General features: G+C 41.8%; 1 protein-coding gene across 4 annotated transcripts in view; it reads right to left on the bottom strand.

Moving 5' to 3' along the window:
- Positions 1–22857, bottom strand: part of SNAP91 (synaptosome associated protein 91) — a 149425-nt gene that overhangs the window by 89082 nt on the left and 37486 nt on the right. For all 4 annotated transcript variants that reach the window (XM_012812398.2, XM_003801298.1, XM_003801299.1 and 1 more), the window contains exons 2-6: positions 10871–11013; positions 7938–8013; positions 7104–7206; positions 5047–5140; positions 3387–3498 (exon numbers count right to left, since the gene is read on the bottom strand). In XM_012812398.2, the coding sequence (XP_012667852.1) occupies positions 3387–3498; positions 5047–5140; positions 7104–7206; positions 7938–8013; positions 10871–11013 (528 nt within the window). The remainder of the gene's footprint in view (positions 1–3386; positions 3499–5046; positions 5141–7103; positions 7207–7937; positions 8014–10870; positions 11014–22857) is intronic.

Raw genomic sequence — 22857 nt, 5'->3', positions numbered from 1 at the left:
GATGTGAGCTGCAAGGTTTTTTGTAGACATTCATCAAGTTGAGGACATGCCTTCCCCTCTATTCCTAGTGCACTGAGAATCTTTGTCATGAGTAGGTGTTTGACTTTGTCAAGTTTTTTTTTTTTTTTGCATCTGTTAATAGGATTATGTGATTTTTCTCTTTCAGCTTGTTGACACAGTGGGTTGATTTTCGGATGTTGGACCAGCTTTATGTACCTAGATAAAACCCAGTTGGTCCTGGTGTATAATTCTTTTTATACATTGCTATGTTTCATTTGTTAAGAATTTTCCATCTGTGTCCATGAGAGACGTTGGTCTGTAGCTTCATTTTCCTGTAGTGTCTTGGTTTGGTTTCAGAGTTAATATTTTGCTGGCCTCATAGAATGAGTTACAAAGTATCCCTTCTACTTCCATCTTCTGGAGGAGACTGTAGTGAACTGATACAATTTCTCACTTAAATATTTAGTAGGATTGGCTAGTGAGCCCATCTGAGCCTGCTGCTTTCTGTTCTCAAAGTTACTAATTATTAACTGATGTTCTGAATGGACACAGGCCTGTTGGGCTCTTTCTTTTTATGTGAGTTTCAGCCGATTGTGCATTTCTAGGAGTTGCTCCATTTCATCCAGGTTACGAAGTCTGTGGGTACAGAATTGTTCATAATACCCTCTTATTATCCTTTTAATGCCCATGAAATCTGTAGTTACATCCCATCTTTAATTTCCAATATTAGCATTTTGGGTCTTTTTTTTCTCTTAGCCTGACTAGAGACTTATTAATTTTACTGATCTTTCCGAAGAACCAGCTTTTGGTTTTATTTTTCTCCACTGATTTTCTGTTTTCAGTTTCATTGACTGTTCTTCCTCATCTCCCCTGGGAACCTGGTTGAGCTCCTGGAGGGGAAACAGACATGGTGTGCTCCATGCGACTGGTCCCCAACTCGCCAGCTCTCAGACTCGTCCAAACTGTGCTTCCAGCAGCTCTTGGGTGATGGCCAGGCTCCCGCCCAGCACTGGCTCCTGAGGGACTTTCTTCCCTGTGAGCCGGGCTCCCGGTGCTCACCTGCCTGCTCCTCCAGGCCTGGGGGCGGGGTTTGTCTGTGTCCTCAGCTCTCTAGCGGATCCAGGAGAAGCTGCTGATATCAGCCGGTTCAGCTTTTTACTATTTTGGGGGTACAGTGGCAACCCCCAGGATCCTCTATGTGAGGCTGGACATCGGAGTCAGCGTTATGTGCCTGGTGGTTTCAGAGAGACCAATCCTAGGCTATTGTTACTCCCTGGGGACCCAAAGTACTCTCTGTGCTCTAAAATCCGAGTGGAGACTTTAGAGGAATTAAATTATAAAAGAACATTAGGTCCATTGGTTGCTCAAAACTATCTAAAACTATCTGTGGGAATTTCCTCAGCTTTCTGAATACAGACATACTTTAAACCAAGAAGAATCCCCATATTGGTTTCCTGATCTCTGCAAAGAAACAGGAGTAGGAATTCTGTCATATCCCCCATTAACTTGCATATGTGGTTTGGATTTTAGATGTTGTAATAACAACAGGTCACCAGGGTTATGAATCTTATTTTCAGAGATCCAGATGTGTCCTCTTTAACCCCAGGAAATTCAGCACACCTTCTACCTGACAGACAGCAATTAGACTAGAGAAGGGTTTCATGTTCACCCCAGGAAGCAGAGAACTTCAGAAGTAGCTTGCTGTCCTGTGGCCGGGACACCAGTGCACCTTCCCTGTCTTACTTCTGGGATATCAACCTCTCCAGCTCTCCCGATTCCACAAGACAGCACTTTGATGATCTTGTGCTGACTGTAACTATGGGCGAGAATCGCAGGTGTGCCAGGTGTCTGGATTAGTCACATTCGTCTCAAAGGATGGGAGACAGAAGTCATGAAAATTCAGAGACCCTCAACCTCAGTGAAGTTTCTGAGGGTCCAAAAGTCTGGGCCTCTTGGGGAAATCCTCTCCACACAAAGACACATTCTGCACCTGCCCCCCTCTCGGTGACTAACGGGGAAGCACAAGTGTTCTGAGCCGCTTCGTCTTTGGAGGCAACACAGGGGACAAGTATGTGCTGTTCTGCGTGGAGTGTCTGTGAAGGTCTCAGATACGAGTGGACCCAGAACAGGGAGACCCTGCAGCTGCTCCCAACTGCAGCCCCAGGGGCCTCCTCAGAACGTCCTCAGCAGGTGCAAATGCTGGGAACGCTTTGGTGGGCTCCAGCACTGGCCCCACTGCTGCGGGGCAGAGCTGTGTTGTTGTCACACAGGAACTAACCTCTTTTGGAAAGACTGCTCTGGGTTACTTTTAGAGACGTGGATCCTGACCATGGAACAGCAAGTGATCATTGGGCCTAATATGGCTGCCATCTCAGGCGCCAAGCAGGGCAGGTGCAAGAACCCCACCATCAAATAGAAGAGGCCAGCCTGCCCAGGCTGGGAGTAAGCTGTGAATTGTCTGAACAGGGGTCCACATTCCCAGAACATCTGCTCTTCTGTGCTGTCATTCTTCCTCAGATCATGCCTATGGTCTCCAGACAGGGCTTAGGACCAGCTAAGTGAGGAGGAAAACAATGCAACATTGGTTCAGAGATGGTCCCTTATGCTGGGCCCAGCAGGACACGACCTCCTGAATCATAATTCCATAGCAGGGGAGCCCTTGACAGCAGAGAGAAGTCCCCTAGCCCTTGACAGCAGAGAGAAGTTCCAGACTTCCAGCCAGGAACCTATCTGATTTTCCACTTTGTGTCAAATGAAAGATGGCAAGGTACATGCCCTTGGAACTACATCTGATCACAGGTAGTAACCAACCATTGGCCTGAATAAGGAAATTGGAAGAAAAATTGGAGGACTGGCAACAAGAAGGTCTGTGGAGAAGGCAGGGGATGGATGAAGAATGGACAGAGAGCACGAGACTGTCTTCTTCACGTGTGAATACAAACCCAAGGGCACACACCACAGAAAGGCTCTCGATAATTGGGGGACATGAGAACCTTATGGAAGTGACCACGGCATCAGAATCAGGGGTTACTGACAGGCTTCCCACCACCGAGGCTTCCTGACCACCGTTTCTGCTGGGATCAATGCCAAGACTCTGTCATAATAACACCATAGTCTGGGAAGATCAGCCACTCCCCCCGGAACAGGCTGGGGATTAATTCCTTTTACTAGGGATCAACTGTCCACACTGTAAGAGGCAGCTGAGGGATAGCTTCACTCTCTCTGCCCACATTCCTCTGCCCAGCCTCTGTCAGTGGACTTGTCGTCAAAGCATTCTGTCCTGTGCTGGCAGTAAGCACAGCGGTAGCCCCAGAGGCAGCCCACAGAGCTTGCCTGTCTCACCACGTGTCCCCTCAGCCCAGATGCATTTCCGTGGTGACACCCACCGAGTAAATTAATAACACCGTCATTGTAGCAAGCAAAAAGTTTGATGAGGTCTTTGAAAAGAAGCATAAATGCAGCATTTATGACGCCATTTGTTAGTTCGTTTGGGTGCACCTAGAAAAGATGGAAATTAATGTTAGCTGCACAGCTCCCGGTCAAAACTTTTCTTCAATCACATTAAAATGTCTCAAATGATCATCAAGAAATTCACTCAGATCCCACAGATGCTGGGCAGTGCCTTTAGCCACTGTGCCGATATGGAAGGATGGGCCGCATGCATTTTGGATCATTTTGCTTGACTGATAAAATCAGTCCTATCAATTAAGAGGCATACATATAATATTCTTTTTGACCAGCGATCTACAGACCAACACACCCAGCTTCTGAACACCTGCTCTTTTTGTTGCTTTCTGTGTTATATAACTCTCCTCCAATCTCCCTATCTGTGGTGAAAGAATTCAGGCTCCAGGGGCCTGCAATGATTCAGAGAGGAAGGGTGGCATGGGGAATGTTTCAGCTGCCTTGAAATAAATAATCTTTGAGACTCTTGGCCACTCACCCCCGGTTAAACCCTCTGCCACCAACACCTCAGCTCTTACTGACAGCGCCACAGGCTCTGATCTTTCTCCCTGTGTGACTGTTCTCTTTGAGACAGAACCCTTACCAAGGGCAAGAAAAGCAAAGAAAAATAAAGTAAAAAAAAAGTTAAGAGAACAAATTCCACAAGCATTTGGTGAAGTCCTCATTGTAAAATCGGTCAAAAAATAATTAGATGATTTCTTGGTTTTACTAACATTTCACAGGAGTGAGATTTAGGGACTTGGACTCAATTATAGACTAAAATATGTAATCTTAACAGAGACTTTAAGTTATAATATTTGAGGAAAATCTTTGTTTTAGGTAACCACCAAAATAGAGGAAAGGTAACAAAAGGAGTTAAGCATCTTCCTACTATCAAAATATTTTATTTTCATGAATCAAATTTTTAAATTAAACTTATTTTGAGATAACAGTAACTGTCTATACAGTTACAAGAAGGAACACAGAATAAATATACCATTTACCCTGTTCCTCCCAATGGCAGTGTTTGTCAATGAGAAACGACAGTGGAATGTCACAACCAGGACGATGACAATGACACAATCCACTGACCTTACTCAGACCCAGGGTTTACTTGAGCTCATCTGTGTGTGTTCAGTTCTACACAGCCTGTGTATTGGTGCATCCATCACCACAGTCAAGACACAGGTGTGGTTTTAAGAGACAAATCAAGCTGGTATTTGGACCAGTGTCATCTCTGATGGATGCTAATAACCCTCTGGTGGGCAGCATCATATAAACCGTAAAATGGTTTCTAGCAGCAGGTCACCTATGTAGCTGCCTGAAGGGACGTCCTGTGCACACTTCACCCTGCCGAGCACCACGGGAGGCCACCATTCTGCCCAGAACTTGACATTTCAGGCCAGACTTGAGTAAACACCTGGGAAAACTGTTTGGAAAATCTGAGGATACTAAATGATCTCTCCTGAGCTTAACAGCCTGAACTAAGTATCCACCAAATACAGGCGATCTGAAACTATTCTGGGAAATCTTCAGATAGCCCTGTGCCCGCTTTGAATGACAGCTGCGTGTGCAGGACGCCTTTTCTGGTGAGATACGTACGTCAAACTCCAGCAGGGCGTCGATCTGCCCCTGCAGGATCGGCATGCTCTTTAGCAGCTTCTCCGGAGCCATCGTCCTCATCACACCATCAGCCCTACGATTTTGCAAAAGAAACGGATAAACTTTCCTTGTACATGAGAACTTCAGGACCACGTGCACTGTGCTAAGCTGCCCCTCACTCCTGTCCAGTGGCTCCCAGAGGATCTCAGTGAGGGTCTCAGAGGCCACCTCCTCTGCCAGCACTGCTCCCCCCAACCACGGGCACGGCCCGCTTTCTGTCTGCACTGTCCTCTGGAAGAAAGGAAGTGTGGTGTGTATAAAAGAGGTCAGCTGAATTTCTGAATAAATTTTTCTAAATCCATAACAGATGTAATAATGTTAAAAATATAAGTTTTCATTAAAGCCAGTTTTTTTTCTTTTTTTGAGAAAGAGAAAACATGTCTTGGAAGTCTACAGAACCTATGGGACTGGAGGACACTCTGAGTTATCACCATCGAGTGAAGAACATGCCAGTCAATGAGCATGGTTTGCCAAACAGGGATAAGAGTTTACCTGGCTGCAGAGGACAGGAGTGAAATTCATGCTGAGGGTGTGTCAGCAGGGCACAGGTGCCCACCCACCGCCGCTGAGAGAGCCCTGCATCCAGCAATGGCCAATGGCTGGTGGTGCCACAACAGCTGGGGAATCCCAGACCATGTGGACAGGCTGATAACGGCCACTTTCAGGCTCTCTCTCACCGCAGTGGTGAGGAAAGCACTGAGAATGTCCTTACATGTCCATGGAGGGGAGGAGAGGTCACCGTGGAGCTGAGAACAGCAGCAATGGCCGCGGGGCCTCGTAAGAAGCCAGAGGCAGTCACATCAACTAGTCAGCTCTAGTTGACTAGAGGGAAAGACCTGATTTTACAAAGTATCACTCACAAGGAAATAATTTATTCTGAATGGACAAGTTGATATTTTTCACCACCATGGTAAAAAAGTAGCTCAAAGCTACAGTGAGACTGGCTGCTAATGAGAGAGAGTAATACCTACTACAGAGACAGAGTAATACTCTTCATGTGGGTTCTAGACACTAAAACAGGAAAACTTCTATGATACCTGGCCTTAGTTTCAAGCTGGGGACAGGTGTAAGACCTGCATAAACTTCTAGCTGAACACTTCTGATAGGATTCAAAGATCTATTTAGAGAGAAATCAATCATAATAATTATGGATTAAAATTTAGGTGTTTCTGTTTCAATGAGATTTTCTCAAACATTTGGTAGTATCAATAATTAGTCTGAATATGAAGGGGGTGTGTATGTTGCCTAGGACAGTATCACCTCTCAAAAACAGAGCTCTATCACACACACAATCACAGTTTCACCTCAATCAAAATACATTTAAATAGCTATGGTTATCTATATCCTCTACTCTTTTTAAATGACATTTAATTCTCTTTTTATAAAGTATTTAAAGGTATTATGTATTTAAGAATTTTGAATTAATTTTAACAAATAAAATGTGAGGGCATGTAAACTCTGAGTATCACATCAGGTTGGTTTTCTTTTCTTTTTTATTTTTAAGACAAAGTCTCCCTCTGTCACCTGGGCTAGAGTATCCTGGCCTTGACCTAGATCACAGCAACCTCAAACTCCTGGGCTCAAGCAATCCTCCTGCCTTACTCTCCTGAGTTGCTGGGACTACAGGAGCCCACTACAATGCCCCACTAATTTTTTCCATTTTTAATAGAGATGGGGGGTCTTGCTCTTGCTCAGACTAGTCTTGAATCCTGAGCTCAAGGGATCCTCCTGTCTCAGGCTCCCAGAAGAAGTCACGGGCATAAGTCACCATGCCCAGCCAGCAAATTATATTTTTCTGCATGAAAATATAAATAAAATAATTAATATTGCAACCTCAAGACTAATGTCTGTATTATTTACTGAGTTTCTTTTTTCAGGTGATTGCAAACTAGGCCTTCAAGGTTAGAATTAGTTGGCATTTAAGCTTAATTAAAATAAATCAAGTATACTTCAAGGACTTATTTTCCTCAAATAAATATAAGAAAGAAAAAACATACCCTTTCTTCACTCTGGCAAAATCAAATGCCATCTGTCGGTAAGAGAAAGCCTTTTCATTCAAGTATCTACTATAGCGCCTTATGAAGGTAGACATATCATAACCTGGGGGCAGGGAGAAAAAAATAAAGCTAATAAAATATCTTCAGCTGTGCTTTGTATAGTATGAATTTTTTTTAACTCCCCAAAGATAGATGGTTGCAGGATGAGGCCAGTAAATGAGACAAGCCTCAGTTAGATCTTCTAGGCAAAAATACTTTGGGCACAAGGCATTGCAAAACTATTCAATTAGTTATTCTACCACATAGCCACACTACCGCCCTTATACAGAATATCTTTTCTGATTTTCCTTGCATTTTTGTTTATTGTTTCAGACATAGTCTGCTTCCGACTTAATTCCTGTCGCCATCTGATAACAGCCGCTTGCTGGACACATCTGGCTTCCACATGACAGGCCTCCAGTAATTATGGTGCATGAGCACATGAGTGTCCAAACCTTATTAATCTATAAAGAAAATGCTTTAACACTGGAATGATTTTTCAAACTTGGAAGGCATCTTTCATTTCATTGTCTCTTGAACCTTCAAAAGTATACAAGTGTGGGTCCAGCACACCCATTGTTACTTTTTAAGGTAAATACTGAGAATGCCAAAAAGGTAATTAGTGTGTATTTTGTATGCTTTCTATAATTGAAAACTCTAAAGCCATATGTAAAAAGTTATTTTTCATTTTTCTTAAATACCCAATGAAGCCATCAGTTGTAATGAACTTGGATTAACAACCTTACTTGAAAATTAAAATATTAGCAAAACATTATAAAATATGAGTATTCTCACCATGGGATCCACTTTTGTCCAAAAAATTGCTGAGATTGAATAGCGTATTTCTAGAGGCCAGATACTGAATAAATCTCTGAAAAACAAAAATTAAACACCTATATTCTCAAATATATCTTTAAACAATTTCTGACAGCAAAGGGCATTTTTTTCTTTTAATTTTCATTATGATCTCTTTTAGTCAGTTATAAAGCTTCCTAATCTGCTGACTTTCTCTGATGGAGGAAAAAAGCTTTTACTACTACTCAATGAACTAAATTATGTGATCTTTCATTTCTGAATATAATAGAAACGCTGCAGTTTAATAGGATCCAGCAGGTAACCCAAATAGAATGTCTAATTTTATCAATATTTTCCAAAATAAACATTTTATGAAAATAATTTTCACTTACAGGCACAAAGGAATTTTTCCCACGAGATGTAGTTTCACTGTTCCCTTCTCCTATCTTTGCCACTAATAGGTTTATGATAGACATGTGCTATGAGCCAGAAGCTTCTAATACAGGCACACTTTGTTTTATTGAACTTTGTAGATTATACTTTACAATTTGCAGGTCTGTGGCAACTCTGCATTAGGCCAGTCTACCAGTGTCCCTTCGGCGTGTGCTCACCCTGTGTCTCTGTGCCACATTTTGATGATTCTTACAATATTTCAAACCTTTTCATTATTGTTCTATCTTGTGTGGTAGGCTGTGATCTGTGGCGTTGGATGTTACGGGTACCATTGCAATCCTTTTGGGGGCCCACAAACTGCACCCACATAAGATGATGCACTTAATCTATAAAAGCTGCTCCTCTGCCTCTCTGTCTCCTCAGGCCTCCCCATTCCCTGAGATATAATAACACTGAAATTAGGCCAATCAGTAACCTGCAATGACCTCTAAGTGTTCAAGTGAAAGGAGAAGTCACTTGTCTCTCACTTTAGATCAAAAGCTAGAAATGGTTATGCTCAGTGAGGAAGGCACGTTAAAAGCTGGGACAGACCAGTCAGCCAAGCTACAAAGGCCAAGGGGCAGCTCTCTAAGGAAACTGAAAGTGTTGCTGCTGGTGTGGAGCAGGCTTGATCAGTCTGGATAGAAGGTTAAACCAGGTCAACGTTCTGTAAGCCGAAGCCCCATCCAGAGCAAGGCCCTGACTGCCTTCAATTCTATAAGGGCTGAGAGAGGAGAGGGAGCTGCAGGGAGAAGTCTGATGCTGCAGAGGCTGCTTCCTGAGGCTTAAGGAAAGAACCGTCTAATACAGATACAAGTGTAAAGTGAGGCAGCAGGTGCTCAGACAGAAGCTGCAGCAGGTTATCCAGAAGATCCAGCTAATAATGATGACAGTGGCTATCAAACCAAAGATCTCCAGTGAAGATGAACTGGCCTTCTACTGCAAGAAGATGGCATTTAAGGCTTTCCTATATGGAGGTGGGAAGTGGTACCTGGCTTCAAGGCTTCACAGTTTCACGGCTTCAAAGCTTCAAAGGACAGGTGACTCCCTTTCCTAATCCAGCTGGTGACTTGAAGTTGAAGCCAATGCTCATTTATCCTTCTGAAAATTCCAGGGCCTTTAAGAGGTACGTTAAATCTACCCGCCCTGCCTGTGCTCTGTGAATGGAATAACAAAGCCTGGATGACAGCACATCTGTTTACAGCATGGTTTATCGAATATTTTAAGCCCACTGTTGAGACCTACTGCTTAGAAGAAAAGGTTCCTTTCAAAACACCACTGCTCACTGACAGCACATGTAGTCACCCGAGGGCCCTGATGAGACGTGTGGGGAGGCTGGTGTTGGTTTCACACCTGCTGACACAACTCTACTCCACAGCCCATGGATCAAGGAGTCATTTGGAACTTCAAGACTTAGTATGGAAGAAATGTATTTTGTAAGGCTCCAGCTGCCACAGATAGTGATTCCTCTCATGAATCTGTGCAGAGTAAACTGAAAACTTTCTGAAAAGGACCCACCATTCTAGGTGTCACTAAGAACATTCATGTCTCATCTGCGGAGGCCAAAATAGAACATTAACATTGGCAGAAGCTGCTTCCAGTCCTCATGGGTGAGCCTAAGAGGTTTGAGATTTCAGTTGGAATTGCAATTGCAGATGTGGTGGAAACAGCAAGAGAGGCAGCGTTCTGAGAGGAGCCTGACCATGTGGCTGCCTGGACGCAGCCCCAGGAACACTTGATCAGAAGAGGAGCTGCTGCTTAGGGATGAGCAGAGAGGGTGGTTTCTCAGGATGGAATCTAGCCTGGTGAAGAGGCTGTGAACATTGTTGAAGTGACAACAAAGGATTTAAAATATCACATGAGCCTAGTAGATAAAGCGGCATCAGGGTTTGAGAGGATGGACTCCAAGTCTGGAAGAAGTTTTACTGTCAGTAAAAGGCTACCAAACAGCACACACGCTACAAAGAAATCTTCTCTGAAAGGAAGAGTCAGTTGGTAGGGCAGACATTTTTGTTGTCTTATTTAAGAGACTGCCAATCATCCCCCATCCCCCCGGTCAGTCTGCAGCCGGCAACACTGCCTCAAGACTCAGAACTAGCAAAAGAAACCACAGCCCACAGAGGGCTCAGATGGGCCCTGATGGTCACATGTTAGCAACAAAGTAATTTAAAATAAGATACATGTATTATTTTTTTAGACAATACTATCACACCCTTAACTGGCTACAGGATGATACGAACATAACTTTTATATGTACTGGAGAAACCAAAAATCGTGTGACTTGCTTCACTACAAGGCCCATTTCACTGCAGTGGTCTGGAGCCAACTGAGGGCACCTCCATGGCAGTATCCAGCTTAAAATGTATTTCTTGATAAATAGCTAAATAAACGATTAGAACTGCACTCTGGATTGTTTGAAACTATACATTTCCTCTTATTTTTCCCCTAAGTAGTGAAAATTTGGAGGGCTTTAACTCATCATCATGTGACGCTCAGCTCACCTCATTTCCGTGCACCATGAGATGGTGTGTGGTCACTAAAGCTTTAAACACAACCACCCAGCTGCTGTTCGTCGCCCGCTCGAAGAGAGTGTCGGCCATCTGGGGAATGTTGACATTGGTCTCGTTGGTGGCCTGGATCAAGTCTATGGAGACAGAAGACAACAGGCAGTGGTGTTAAAAATCACATACAAAAACTCATTTCAAACTTAAAAACACTTAAACCCATTTACCAAAACAAAATTATTTCAGTAACAACTGATAATGAAATCTTTTTTATTTTTAGATAATGAAATCTTTAAAGATTGAACTGCAGTGTTCTAACCTGTACACATAAGTACATTATTCACTCAATGTATTTACTTATTCTTGAGTGTATTTTTCTATTGAATTTTATTCTGTTCCCTTTTCTGAATTTATCTGTTTGCTGTTACCAACACTATTTTTGAAATTACAAACTCCAGGAAAACCAAGTCTCGTTTTTGGTCTCCACATAATGTCTCAAACAAGAACAATTACTTTATACCGTCTTGAATGCATTAACACAAACGGATCTTTTGAAACATGATAGTGAAGAGCAGACTTCACTTGGATTTTAATTCTGAAGGGTACTAAACATAGCTGTCATATGTGTGACAGAAAGAGAACAAATAGTAAAAGAGGAAAGAATTCGGTGGCACCTGTGGCTCAGTGAGTAGGGTGCGGGCCCCATATACCGAGGGTAGTGGGTTTGAACCCAGCCCCGGCCAAACTGCAACAATAAAATTTAAAAAAAAAAAAGAGGAAAGAATTCCACCCTGTCCATTTAAGCTTTCCCAGAACCTCAAGCATGTATTAAATTACAATATTTTCTATTTTGAAATGGGGTCTCCCTCTGTTGCCTGGGCTGGGGGGCAGTGCTATCATCATAGCTCCCTCTTGAGTGTAAGCAATCCACCTGCCACAGTCTCCTGAGTAGCTAGGACTACAGGAGCACATCACCATGTCTGGCTAATTCGCCTATTTCTTTGTATAGATGGGGTCTTGCTATGTTGCTCAGGCTGGTCTCAAGTAATCTTTTTGCCTTAGCCTCCCAGAGTGCTGGATCACAGGGATGAGCCACTGTCTCTGGCCAAATTACTATAATTTGACTGGTGTTTGTAAGAGAGTAAGGGTTTCTAGTGCACTCATTGTCGATAACTACATATTATTCATGTGATCCCAGGTATATTTCAGGAAAAAACTATACCTAGTGGCCAAAAGGAGGTGCCCAGCATTAAAAAAAAAAAGCAGTGTTGTCAAAGTTAGATGGGGCCACCAAAGCACATGGGCTAAGGAACAAAAGCAAAGCCACAGCTGGATTGTGACTGGGTGAACGTAAGGATGTCCACAAGCACAGGTGACAACAGACACTGCGTGACTTCAGCATGTCCACCTTGCAGAGAACTATGCATGTGCCCAGTTCCTGGGAAACCAATGTAACAAACATACTCCTTTCTCCTTACTCAAAATTGACTACTAAGTAATCATTTAGCTATATATGTATTTTCTGCATTTCTCTATTTCACAATAAATAAGGTCTTTAAAAGTAGGTACCCCATCATTGAAACAGCTCTTAACTCCTTAAAGGGCATCAACAACTGTTCTGAACTATAAATGGTCCAAACCAGGCTTGTTTCTTACTTTCTACTGATTTTAAATGTTAGTGGTCATCCTCATCACCTCAACACCCCTCCCCAGTGTTTTTCCTTATTGTAATTCTATGTAACCTTCAGGAGATCTTTCCTGGTCCCTTTCGTGTCCAGCCCCACGTGACCTCCCTCTGCTGTTGACCCTCCCTTCCCACTGGGTGTTCAGATGAGATGTGTATTTGCCCTAAGTTCTGGCTATATCATGGCTGAAGATGGTGACAGCGTTTCCTGTGCGATGCTTTGCCAAGCACTATGTGTACTAAGCATTTATTGAGCAGAATGTCCACACGGCATACTTCAGCCAAAATACCCAAGTGAATCTGCATTTGGAGGATGTGAAAACTCAGTGAACCAGTGCAGGGATTTTCCAAATGACTCGTATATAATGTCACAAAATCATGCATGGGTAAAAGACCCGTCCAAAGTACACAAGACAGACCAAGGCGTTTTCCTGCAACAGGACGTAGGAAGTTCACTGATGGAGTCTCAGGTCTAACACTGCAAATTAAAGAAACCAGCACCCAAGGAGCTGTCCAAGTACCAAAGCAGAGGATCCAGGATTTTCTGAAAAGGAAGGCTGTTAAAAAAGTTCTTGGTTTTCCAACTGTATTACCTTTGTGAGGTGAGATTTTCTTTTTTTCTTTTTCTTTTTTTGAGACAGAGTCTCACTATTTTGCCCTGGGTGGAGTGCCATGGCATCACAGCTCACAACAACCTCAAAGTCTTGGGCTTAAGAGATTCTGTTGCCTTAGCCTCCCAAGTAGCTGGGACTATAGGCAAGGTGCCTGCCACAATACCTAGCTATTTTTTGTTGCAGTTGTCATTGTTGTTTAGCTGGCCCGGGCTGGGTTCAAACCTGCCACCCTCAGTGTATATGGCTGGCACTGTAACCACTGCGCTATGGGGCCAAGCCAGTGAGGTGAGATTTGCTAACTGAACATTATAGCTCGGCCCCACCTGCCTTAAATGTGTCTGGGACACACTGGCCTATAGTTGGGGAAAATCGTCTCACAGGAAGCCTACTTTGTAATGAAGTGTTGGGTGTCCCACGTAATTTATTGAATACTGCACTGAAAGTGAAACACAGAGTGGTCTGGCACTCTTCTAAAGCTGAAAAATCATTAAGTTGAACATCTAAAGTCCGGACCATCTGGGCATCTTGACAGAGGGTCGCTAGGCTGTGGGGTATGCACAGTTCACTTCAAATTGGTTTTTATACAGAAGCAAGTTAAGTTCTGACCAGTAGTTACTACTGCTGTACTTCCTTGCCAAGTAAATGGTTTTAATTTAAACAATTCCCCCAAAGTTGAATAAAAACAAAGTATAATTATAAACATGCGGGAAAAAATTCTTGACAGTTACGAGAATCTAAATGCTCTGAATGTGTCAGATTTGAATTCCTTAGAATTCAAAGTTTTGGTTGAACTTGGGAAGACATACCTGGTATCTTTTTTGGCAGTTTGAAAAACAGCTTTATTGCAGCATAATCTATATAAAAATTGTACACAGTTAAAGTGCACTACTTGGTAAGCTTTGACAAACATACGCACTCACAAAACTATTAGCAAAGTTAAAATAACAAACAGGTTCTTCATACCATCTTAGAATTCCTCTTATTTCTCCCCATTTCCTCTCTCACTGTCTACTGGAAACTCCCCAATCTGCTTTAGTCAATATATATTATATTGCATTTTCTAAATTTTATATAAAGAGAAGCAATTTTGGGGGAGGGACGGGAAGTCTGGATTCCTTGGGTCAGCACAGCGGTTCTGAGAGTCATTCCAGTTGTTGTGTGTTACTAACAGCCCATTCCTTTTCATCACGGATGTGCGTTCAGTTGAAGGGACACACCACGACTGTTTATTCAGTCACTGGTGATGGACACTGGGGTGACTCCAGTTTCGGGCTATTACAAATAAAGCTGCTGGGAGCATTTCCATTCAATTGTGGGGGCATATGTTTTCATTTCCCTTGGGCAACTGAATCATTTTAAAGTAAATTTTAAAGGAACATCCTCCAAAAAGGTTTTCTATGTCACAGTCTCCCAACCCCCGATGGTGTGTGGGTATTACAGGAGCTCCCCATTCTCCCAGAGACTCCAGTGTGTCTTCTGAGTGTCTGTGCCATTCCAGCACATACCCGGTGGTTGGAGTGTTACAGGAGCTCCCCGTCCTCGCAGAGATTCGAGTGCGTCTTCTGAGAGTCTGTGCCATTCCAGCACATACCCAGTGGTTTGAGTGTTACAGGAGCTCCCCGTCCTCGCAGAGATTCGAGTGCATCTTCTGAGTGTCTGTGCCATTCCAGCACATACCTGGTGGTTTGAGTGTTACAGGAGCTCCCTGTCCTTGCAGAGATTTGAGTGCGTCTTCTGAGTGTCTGTTCCATTCCAGCACATACCCGGTGGTTTGTCTTTGCAGTTCCCTAATGACCACACTGATGCTGAGTGTTCCCTCTGTGTAATTTTGTTTGTTTATTTGACATTTGTGTGTATTTTTGGCCCATTTTTATTGGATTATTTCTGTTCTTATCACTGACTTAGGCTGGATTGAGTCCTCTATCATATGTGTGATTTGAAAATATTTTCTTCAAGTCTATGACTTCCATTTAATTCTCTTAACAATGTCTTTCAAATAATAGAAATTCTTTATTTTTCCATTACAAATTAATATGAGGGTGCAAAGTTTTAGTTTACATAGCTCACTTCTAAGGTAAAGTTCCAGTTGTAAAAGAGCCCCTCACCCAGGGGGAGTGTTACACACCCTCACATGTGCACACGGGGTGGGATCCTGCCTCATGCCCTCCCTCCATCTGCCAGTTGTCCTCTCCCCTGCCGCCTCCTCTGCCCCGTACTAGACTATATTTTTGTTTTATTATTCATAGGAGCATGTATTTGTTTTTATGTTGCTTTCATATTAACATGGAGTACACTGGATTTTTATTTCTCCATTCTTGTGATATTTCACTAAGAAAGATGTATTTCAACTCCATCCAGGCAAATGCAGAAGCTATAAAGTCTCCATCTTTTTAATGGCTGAATAGTATTCCATGATATACACATACCACAGTGCTGGTCCATTCAAGGGACGATGGGAATTTAGGGTGCTTCCACAACTTGGCAATTTTGAATTGAGCTGAGGTAAACGTTCTGGTGTAAATGTCTTTGTGGCAAAATGATTTTTTCTTCTTTTGTTCTTCTTTAGTTCCCACTAATGAAATTGTGGGATCAAATGGAAGGTAGACTTAGTTCTTTGAGGATTCTCCGTGTTTCTTTCCATAAAGGTTGTATCAGTTTGCAGTCCCACCAGCAGTGTAGAGGTGTTCCCGTCTCTCCACATCCATGCCAGCATCTGCAGTTTGGGACTTTGTGATGTGGGCTAACCTTGCTGGGTTTAGGTGATTTCTCAGAGTGGTTTTGATGTGTACTTCTCTGATGATTAAAGGTGGTGAGCATTTTTTCATGTGTGTGTTGGACATTCATCTGTCATCTTCAGAGAAGTTTCTGTTCAAGTCTCTTGCCCACTTAAGGGAGTGTCGCTTGCACTTTTCTTATTGTTTAGAATCTCTGTAGATTCTTGCTATCAGGCCTTTGTCAGATTCATAACAGGTAAAAATCTCCCATTCCCAAGGCTGTCTTTTTGCTTTGTCTGTGATACCCTTAGCTGTGCAAACGTTTTTTAGCTTGATCAAATCCTAATTATTTATTTTTGGTGTTGCTGCAATTGCCAGGGGATTCTTCCTCATAAAGTTTTTACCCAGACCAATATCTTCAAGTGTTTTCCCCATACTCTCTTCTAGAATTTTTATTGTTTTGTGTCTTAAGTTTAAATATTTTTCCAATGAGAATTAATTTTTTTCAATGGTGAGAGGTATGGGTCCAGTTTCAGTCTTCTACATGTGGATAACCTGTAAATAAGGATTCTTTTCTCCAGTGCATGTTTTTGTTAGGCTTATTGAAGAACAAATGACAATATGTGGCTGGCTTTATCTCTAGATTCTCTATCCTATTCCTTAGACCTATGTCTCTATTTTTGCACCAGTACCATGCTGTTTTGATCACTATAGACTTGTAGTATAACCTAAAATCTGGCAACATGATATCTCCAGATTTGTTTTTATTTCTAATAACTGTATTTGCTATTTGGGTTTTTTTTTTTTTTCTGGTTCCATATGAATCAAACACTTTTTTCAAGTTCTTTAAAGTATAACATTGGTGCTTTGAGGGGGATTGCATTAATCTATAGATTGCTTTGGGTAGTATGGACATTTTAGTGATGCTTATTCTTCCCAGCCATGAGCATGGTATGTTCTTCCATTTGTTGACATCTTCTGCTATTTCCTTTCTCAAGGTTTCATAATTATCTTATATAGATCTTTCACATCTTTTGTTAGATATATTGCCAGGTATTTCATCTTCCTTGGTGCTATTGTAAAAGTAATAGTCTTTGATTTTATCTTGGCTTGGCAACCGCTGGCATATATGAAGGCTACTGATTTCCGGGTATTGATTTTGTAACCTGAGACACTTCTATATTCCTTGATCACTTCTAAGGAGTACTTGAGTCTCTGGGGTTTTCCAGGTATAAGATCACGTCATCTGCAAAGAGGGAGAGTTCGAACTCCTCCATCCCCATTTGGACTCCTTTGATCTCCTTCTCTTGCCTGATTGTGATGGCTCAGACTAGCAGCATTATGTTGAATAGCAGTGGTGACAGTGGGCATCCTTGTCTGGTTCTAGCTTTCAGTGGAAATGCTTTCAGTTTTACTCTATTCAATATGATATTGGCTGTGGGTTTGCTGTAGATGGCTTCTATCAATTTAAGGAATGTTTAATCTATGCCTTTTTTTTTTGAGTGTTTTTAACATGAAAAGATGCTGGATATTATCAAAAGCCTTTTCTGCATCAATTGAAAGAATCATATGGTCTTTGTTTTTTATTCTATTCACATGGTATATTATATTTATGGATTTAAGTATGTTGAACCAACCTTGTGTCGCTGGGATAAAATCCACTTGATCATGGTGTATAACCTTTTTATTGTGTCACTGTATTATGCTTGCTAATGTCTTGTTGAATATCTTTGAACTGATAGTCATTAAGGATATATTAGGGGTGATAGTTGCTTCACAGAATGTGTTGGGGAGAATTCTTTCCTTCTCTATATTTTGGAATAGTTTGTGCAGTATAGGAACTATTTCCTCTTTGAAGGTTTGATAGAATTCTGATGTGAAGCCATCTGATCCAGGGCTTTTCTTTTTGAAGAGATTTTGTATAATTGATGCTATTTCAGTACTCGATATTGCTCTATTCAAGATTTCTAATTCTTTCTGGCTGAATTTTGGAAGGTAGAGTGCTTTCAAATATTGGTCCATCTCTTCTACATTTTCATATTTCTGGGAATAGAGTGTTTGGTGGTAATTGTTGAGAATCTTATATTTTTGTGGCATCTGTTGTTACTTCCCCTTTATCATTTCTGAATGGTGTGATTAGAGATCTTGTTTTTCTGTTTCTGTTTAGTCTAGTCAAGGGTTTATCTATTTTAATTTTTTCAAAGAACCAACTTTTTGTTTCACTGATCTTCCAAATAGTTCTTTTGTTTTCAATGTTATTTAATTCTTCTCTGATTTTGGTTTTCTTTTTTTCTGCTGGGTTTAGGATTATATTGTTCTTCCTTTTCTAGTTGCTTGAGATTGGCCCATTAAGTTGTTGACTTGCTCTCTTTCTGTTTTCTTGATGAAGGCATCAAATGCTATAAAGTTCCCTCTAAGGACTACCTTTGCAGTATCCCACAGGTTTTGATAGTTTGTGGCTTCATTATCATTTTGTTCCAGAAATCTAATGATCTCCTTCTTTATCTTGTGTATGACTCAGCTATCAGTCAGCATAAGGTTATTTAGTTTCCGTGACTTTGTTTGCATATTCTGTTGCTGTTGAGTTCAACTTTCATTCCATGATGGTCTAAGAAGATACAGGGGATAATTTCTATTCCTTTGAATTTGTTGAGATTAGCCTTGTGTCCTAAGATATAATAAATTTTGAAAGATGATTCAGGGGCTGATGAGAAGAATGTGTATTCAGTTTTGTTAGGATAAAATGTGCTATAAATGTCTGTTAAGTCTATGTTCTAGGTTCTTGTTTAAGTTCATTATTTATTTGTTTAGTTTCTGCTTGGAGGATCTGTCCAGTACTGCCAGTGAGGTGTTAAAATCCCCAACTGTTACAGTGTGGGAAGATATCATATTGTTCAGAAAAGTTAGAGTTGTTTTATATACTGAGGAGCAGATAGGGTGCACAGATATTAATTATTAAAATCTCTTCATATCATGTGTGTTCCCTTGACAAGTACGCAGTGCCTATCTTCGTCTTTCCTTATTTTATTTTTTTTAGAGACAGAGTCTCACTTTGTAGCCCTCAGGGGAGTGCTATGGCGTCACAGCTCACAGCAACCTCCAGCTCTTGGGCGTAGGTGATTCTCTTGCCTCAGCCTCCTGGGTAGCTGGGACTACAGGTGCTCACCAGAATGCCCAGCTATTTTTTTGTTGCATTTTAGCTGGGGCCAGGTTCAAACCTGCCACCCTTGGTATATGAGGCCAGCGCCCTACTCACTGAGCCACAGGTGCCACCCTGTCTTTCCTTATTTTTGTTCATTTGAATCCAATTATATCTGCAAACAAGATTGCAACCCCAGTTTTTTTGGGAGGGGGTTTTTTGCTTTCCATTTGCCTGGAATACCACTGCCCATTCCTTCACCCCAAGTCTTGTTTTATCCTTTGAGGTAAGGTGAGTTTCTTGTAGGCAACAGATATCTGTTCTGAGTTTTTGTATACAGTTAGCCAGCATCTGCCTGTTTATAGGAGAATTCAAACTATTCACATTCATTGAGAGAACTGATAGATATGGCAGAGTTTTAGTCATCTTATTTTTCAGAGGTCCTGAGTTTATTTTTATCCATTTCACCATTGTGGAAGCTAGGTTTTGTTCTCAAATTTCCTGGTAGGTTTACTGTGGTGGTATACCATCCTGCTGAACATTATGAAGAATGGGTCTGAGTATCCCCTGTAGAGCTGGTCTTGTCATTGCAAATTTACTCAACATGTGGATTCATTTCTCCATCACAAATGAAACTCAGTTTAGCAGGATACAGGGTCCTGGGCTGGAAATTGTTTTGTTTAAGAAGGCTAAAGGTTGATGACCATCCTCTTCTGGCTTTGAAAGTTTCAGCTGAAAGATCTTCAGTCATCCTGATATTTTTCCCTTTGTAAGCAACTTTTCTTATACCTGTCTGCTTGCAGAATTTTCTTCTTCATTTTAACATTGACAAAATTAATTACAATGTGTCAAGGAGATGCTTTGTTTGGATTGTGTCGTTCTGGCATTCTGAAATGATCTACTATCTGAATTTCTTTGTCTCTTGCAATACTTGGAAAGTTCTCTGCCATAATGTCTGGGAACAAAGAATTTGTACCTTTGGGACTATCCTCTTCTCCTTCAGGAATCCCTATAACTCAGATGTTTGATTTCTTGGAATGATCCCGTAACTCTCTTAGGGAATGTTCTATTCTTGTTCTCCTTTTTTTCTGCATCTTTGAATGCTTGGGATAGTTCAAAAGTATTGTCTTCTTTATCTGACATTCTTTTTTCACACTGTTCAACTCTATTTCTGAGAGACTCTACTGTATTTTGAACCTCTTTGAATACTCTTTTTAATTCCTCAAGCTCAGCTACATGTTTCTTCATTATGTCCATATACTTGGTGACTCTGTCTTTGAATTCATTAATTTTTTGAGACAACTTATGAACTATCTTTTGGTTCTCTGTTTCCATCTTTCCCTCCATTCCAATTATCTTACTTGCCATCTATATTCTGCAGTCAAATGCTCTACCACTGAACTATACCCCCAACATCCATATTCTGAATTCAGTTTCTGACATTTTAGCAATTTCTCTGTGAATGGAATTTTCTGTTGTATTTTCTTTGATATCTCCAGGGGGAGTTGATTTGCTCTGATTTTTCATGTTGCCAGAGTTCTGCTGATTCTTCTCCATGAGTATTTTCAGCTTTTCTTCTCTTTTTATTTCATATATTAATTATACTTTTTTCGTTGAATTGATAGGTTGTCCCTGTGCAGTCCACTCCTCACTATTGCAGTGCCTCTCCTCCCCCCCCCACACTAACAAAGGCAGAGAAGTGGTGAATCCGCAGCCTCAGACAGTGGAGGTCTTAACCTCCAGAGGGATAAGAATCAGCAGACAGTCCTGGCCCAGAGTTCCAGTCAAAGTCCCTCTGCCAGCACTGGCTCTGCCCACAGCACTGGCACAGAGTTCAGGAGAGACACTCAAGTACTGGGCACCATCCACCCAATTGAGCTCAGAGGGCCATGGCTCTGTGGAGAGCATAGGCCCAAAGCTCAGACAACAATGTTCAGGTATCAGGCACCACCCACCCAGTCAAGCTCAGGGGGCTGCTAACCAGTGGGGGGCATAGGTCTAAAGTTTAGTTAAGAGTCGCTCAGGTACTAGGCTTCACCCTCTCAGTCCTGCTCAGAGAGCAGTCCCCCCGCCCTGGACATTTTGTTAGGATAAAATGTTCTATTTGGTAATGTTCTATAAATGTCTGTTAAGTCCATTTGTTCTGGGGTCTTGTTTTAATACAGGTCCAAATTTCAGTTGAAAGTCGCTTAAACACAGGCCTCACCCACCCAGTTGAACACAGAGATTGTTCTGGAAGACAGAAAGCAGATCCACCTGAGAATTCCTGATGGGCTGGAGATGAGTAGTTCACCCTCTCCTGGCCAGAGTAAGGACTGTTGCTACCATTCTCATGCTGTAGCTAGGTGGCCAGCAAATTCCCTGGCTTCTCAGTGAGATCACCAAACACTCCAGCCTCTGCATGGGGCAGTCCTTCCCACAAATAGACCGAGGGAAGGGCCACTGGAGTGCTTGGGATTGCAGGAAAATATCTGTTCTTCTGTGCCAGGCAGGGCGGACCAGACTCAGTGGTGGGACCTCAGTGGTGAAGGAGGACTGGGACATAGTGATTACTCTTCCATGGGACAGGTGAGCAGACTTTTGCTCCCTGTTCTCTGGCAGGCTGGTCATCTGTAGCAGAGCTCCCTCTGGGAGCTGGGCTCATACCTGGTGTTTTTCTTCTACTTTCTGGTTTCTGCCACTTGACTTAGCCTGGCTGATCTGTACCTCACACAGCCCTCTCAGTGAGCAGATCCTCACATTGGGCTTACATCCAGTTCAGTCCAATCTCTCTCCCTTTGGACACAAGCCACTGGTAAAAGTTGCTTCTAGTTGGTCATCTTCCCACAGTCCCCAGATAATAGAAATTCTTAATTATGAAGTCCTATTTATCAAATTTTTCTGTTATGGACTATACTTTTAGTTTCATATCCAAGAAATCTTTGCCTCACCCAAGGTCACAAAGATTTCCTGTGTCCCCTACAAGCTTCACACTTTCTGGGTGGTACATTCATACCTATAACACATCATTAGTTTTTATAAATGGCATTAGGTATGGATGTAAGGTTATTTTTTAATGTGGATCAACTGTTCCAACACTATTTGTTGAAAAAGTTATACTTTGCCCACTGAATTTTCTTTACGTTTTTATCAAAAATCAATGGACCACACACTTTTGAGTCTCTTCCAGGACTCTGCTCTGTTCCATTGATCTATTTGTCTGTCTTTATGTCAATCCCACACCATCTTGATTACTGTACACTTATGATAATTCTGGGTATCAGGCGGTGTTTGCCTCCCAACTTTGTTCTGGTTAAAGTTATTTCCCTTTGTATTTCCCTGAGTTTTAGACAAAGCTTATCAACTTTAACAATAGCAACAACAAGAATCTATTGGGATTTTGACTGGGATTATGTTATCTCCATGGATCAGTATGGGGTGAACTGGAATGCTGACAATATTGAGTTTCCCAATCCATGTGAATGGTCTATTTATCTACGTTTTTAATTTCTCTTGGCATGTTTTACAGTTTTCGATTCACAGGCCTTAGACATACTTTGTCAGGAGCATTCCTAAGTATTTTATAGTTTTTCACAATAAGGTAAATGGCATTGTTCATTTTTCATTTTAATATCCAAGTGTTCACTGCCAATATTGAGAAATACAGCTGATGACGATATATTGATATTGTATTCTGCAACTTTTCTAGACTATTTTTTTTGGGGTAGATTTCTTGACATTTTCTGCACAGATAGTCATGTTACTTGCAACAGAGTCAGCTTTACTTCCTTCTCTGCTGCCTGGATATCTTTTTCCTTCCTGTTCTTGCCTGATGGCACTGGGCAGAACGTCCA

This window comes from Otolemur garnettii, unplaced genomic scaffold, assembly GCF_000181295.1.
Source record: "Otolemur garnettii isolate 467f Iridium unplaced genomic scaffold, OtoGar3 scaffold00205, whole genome shotgun sequence".
Classification (NCBI taxonomy): Eukaryota; Metazoa; Chordata; class Mammalia; order Primates; family Galagidae; genus Otolemur; species Otolemur garnettii.
This window is presented reverse-complemented; position numbering and strand designations above follow the sequence as displayed.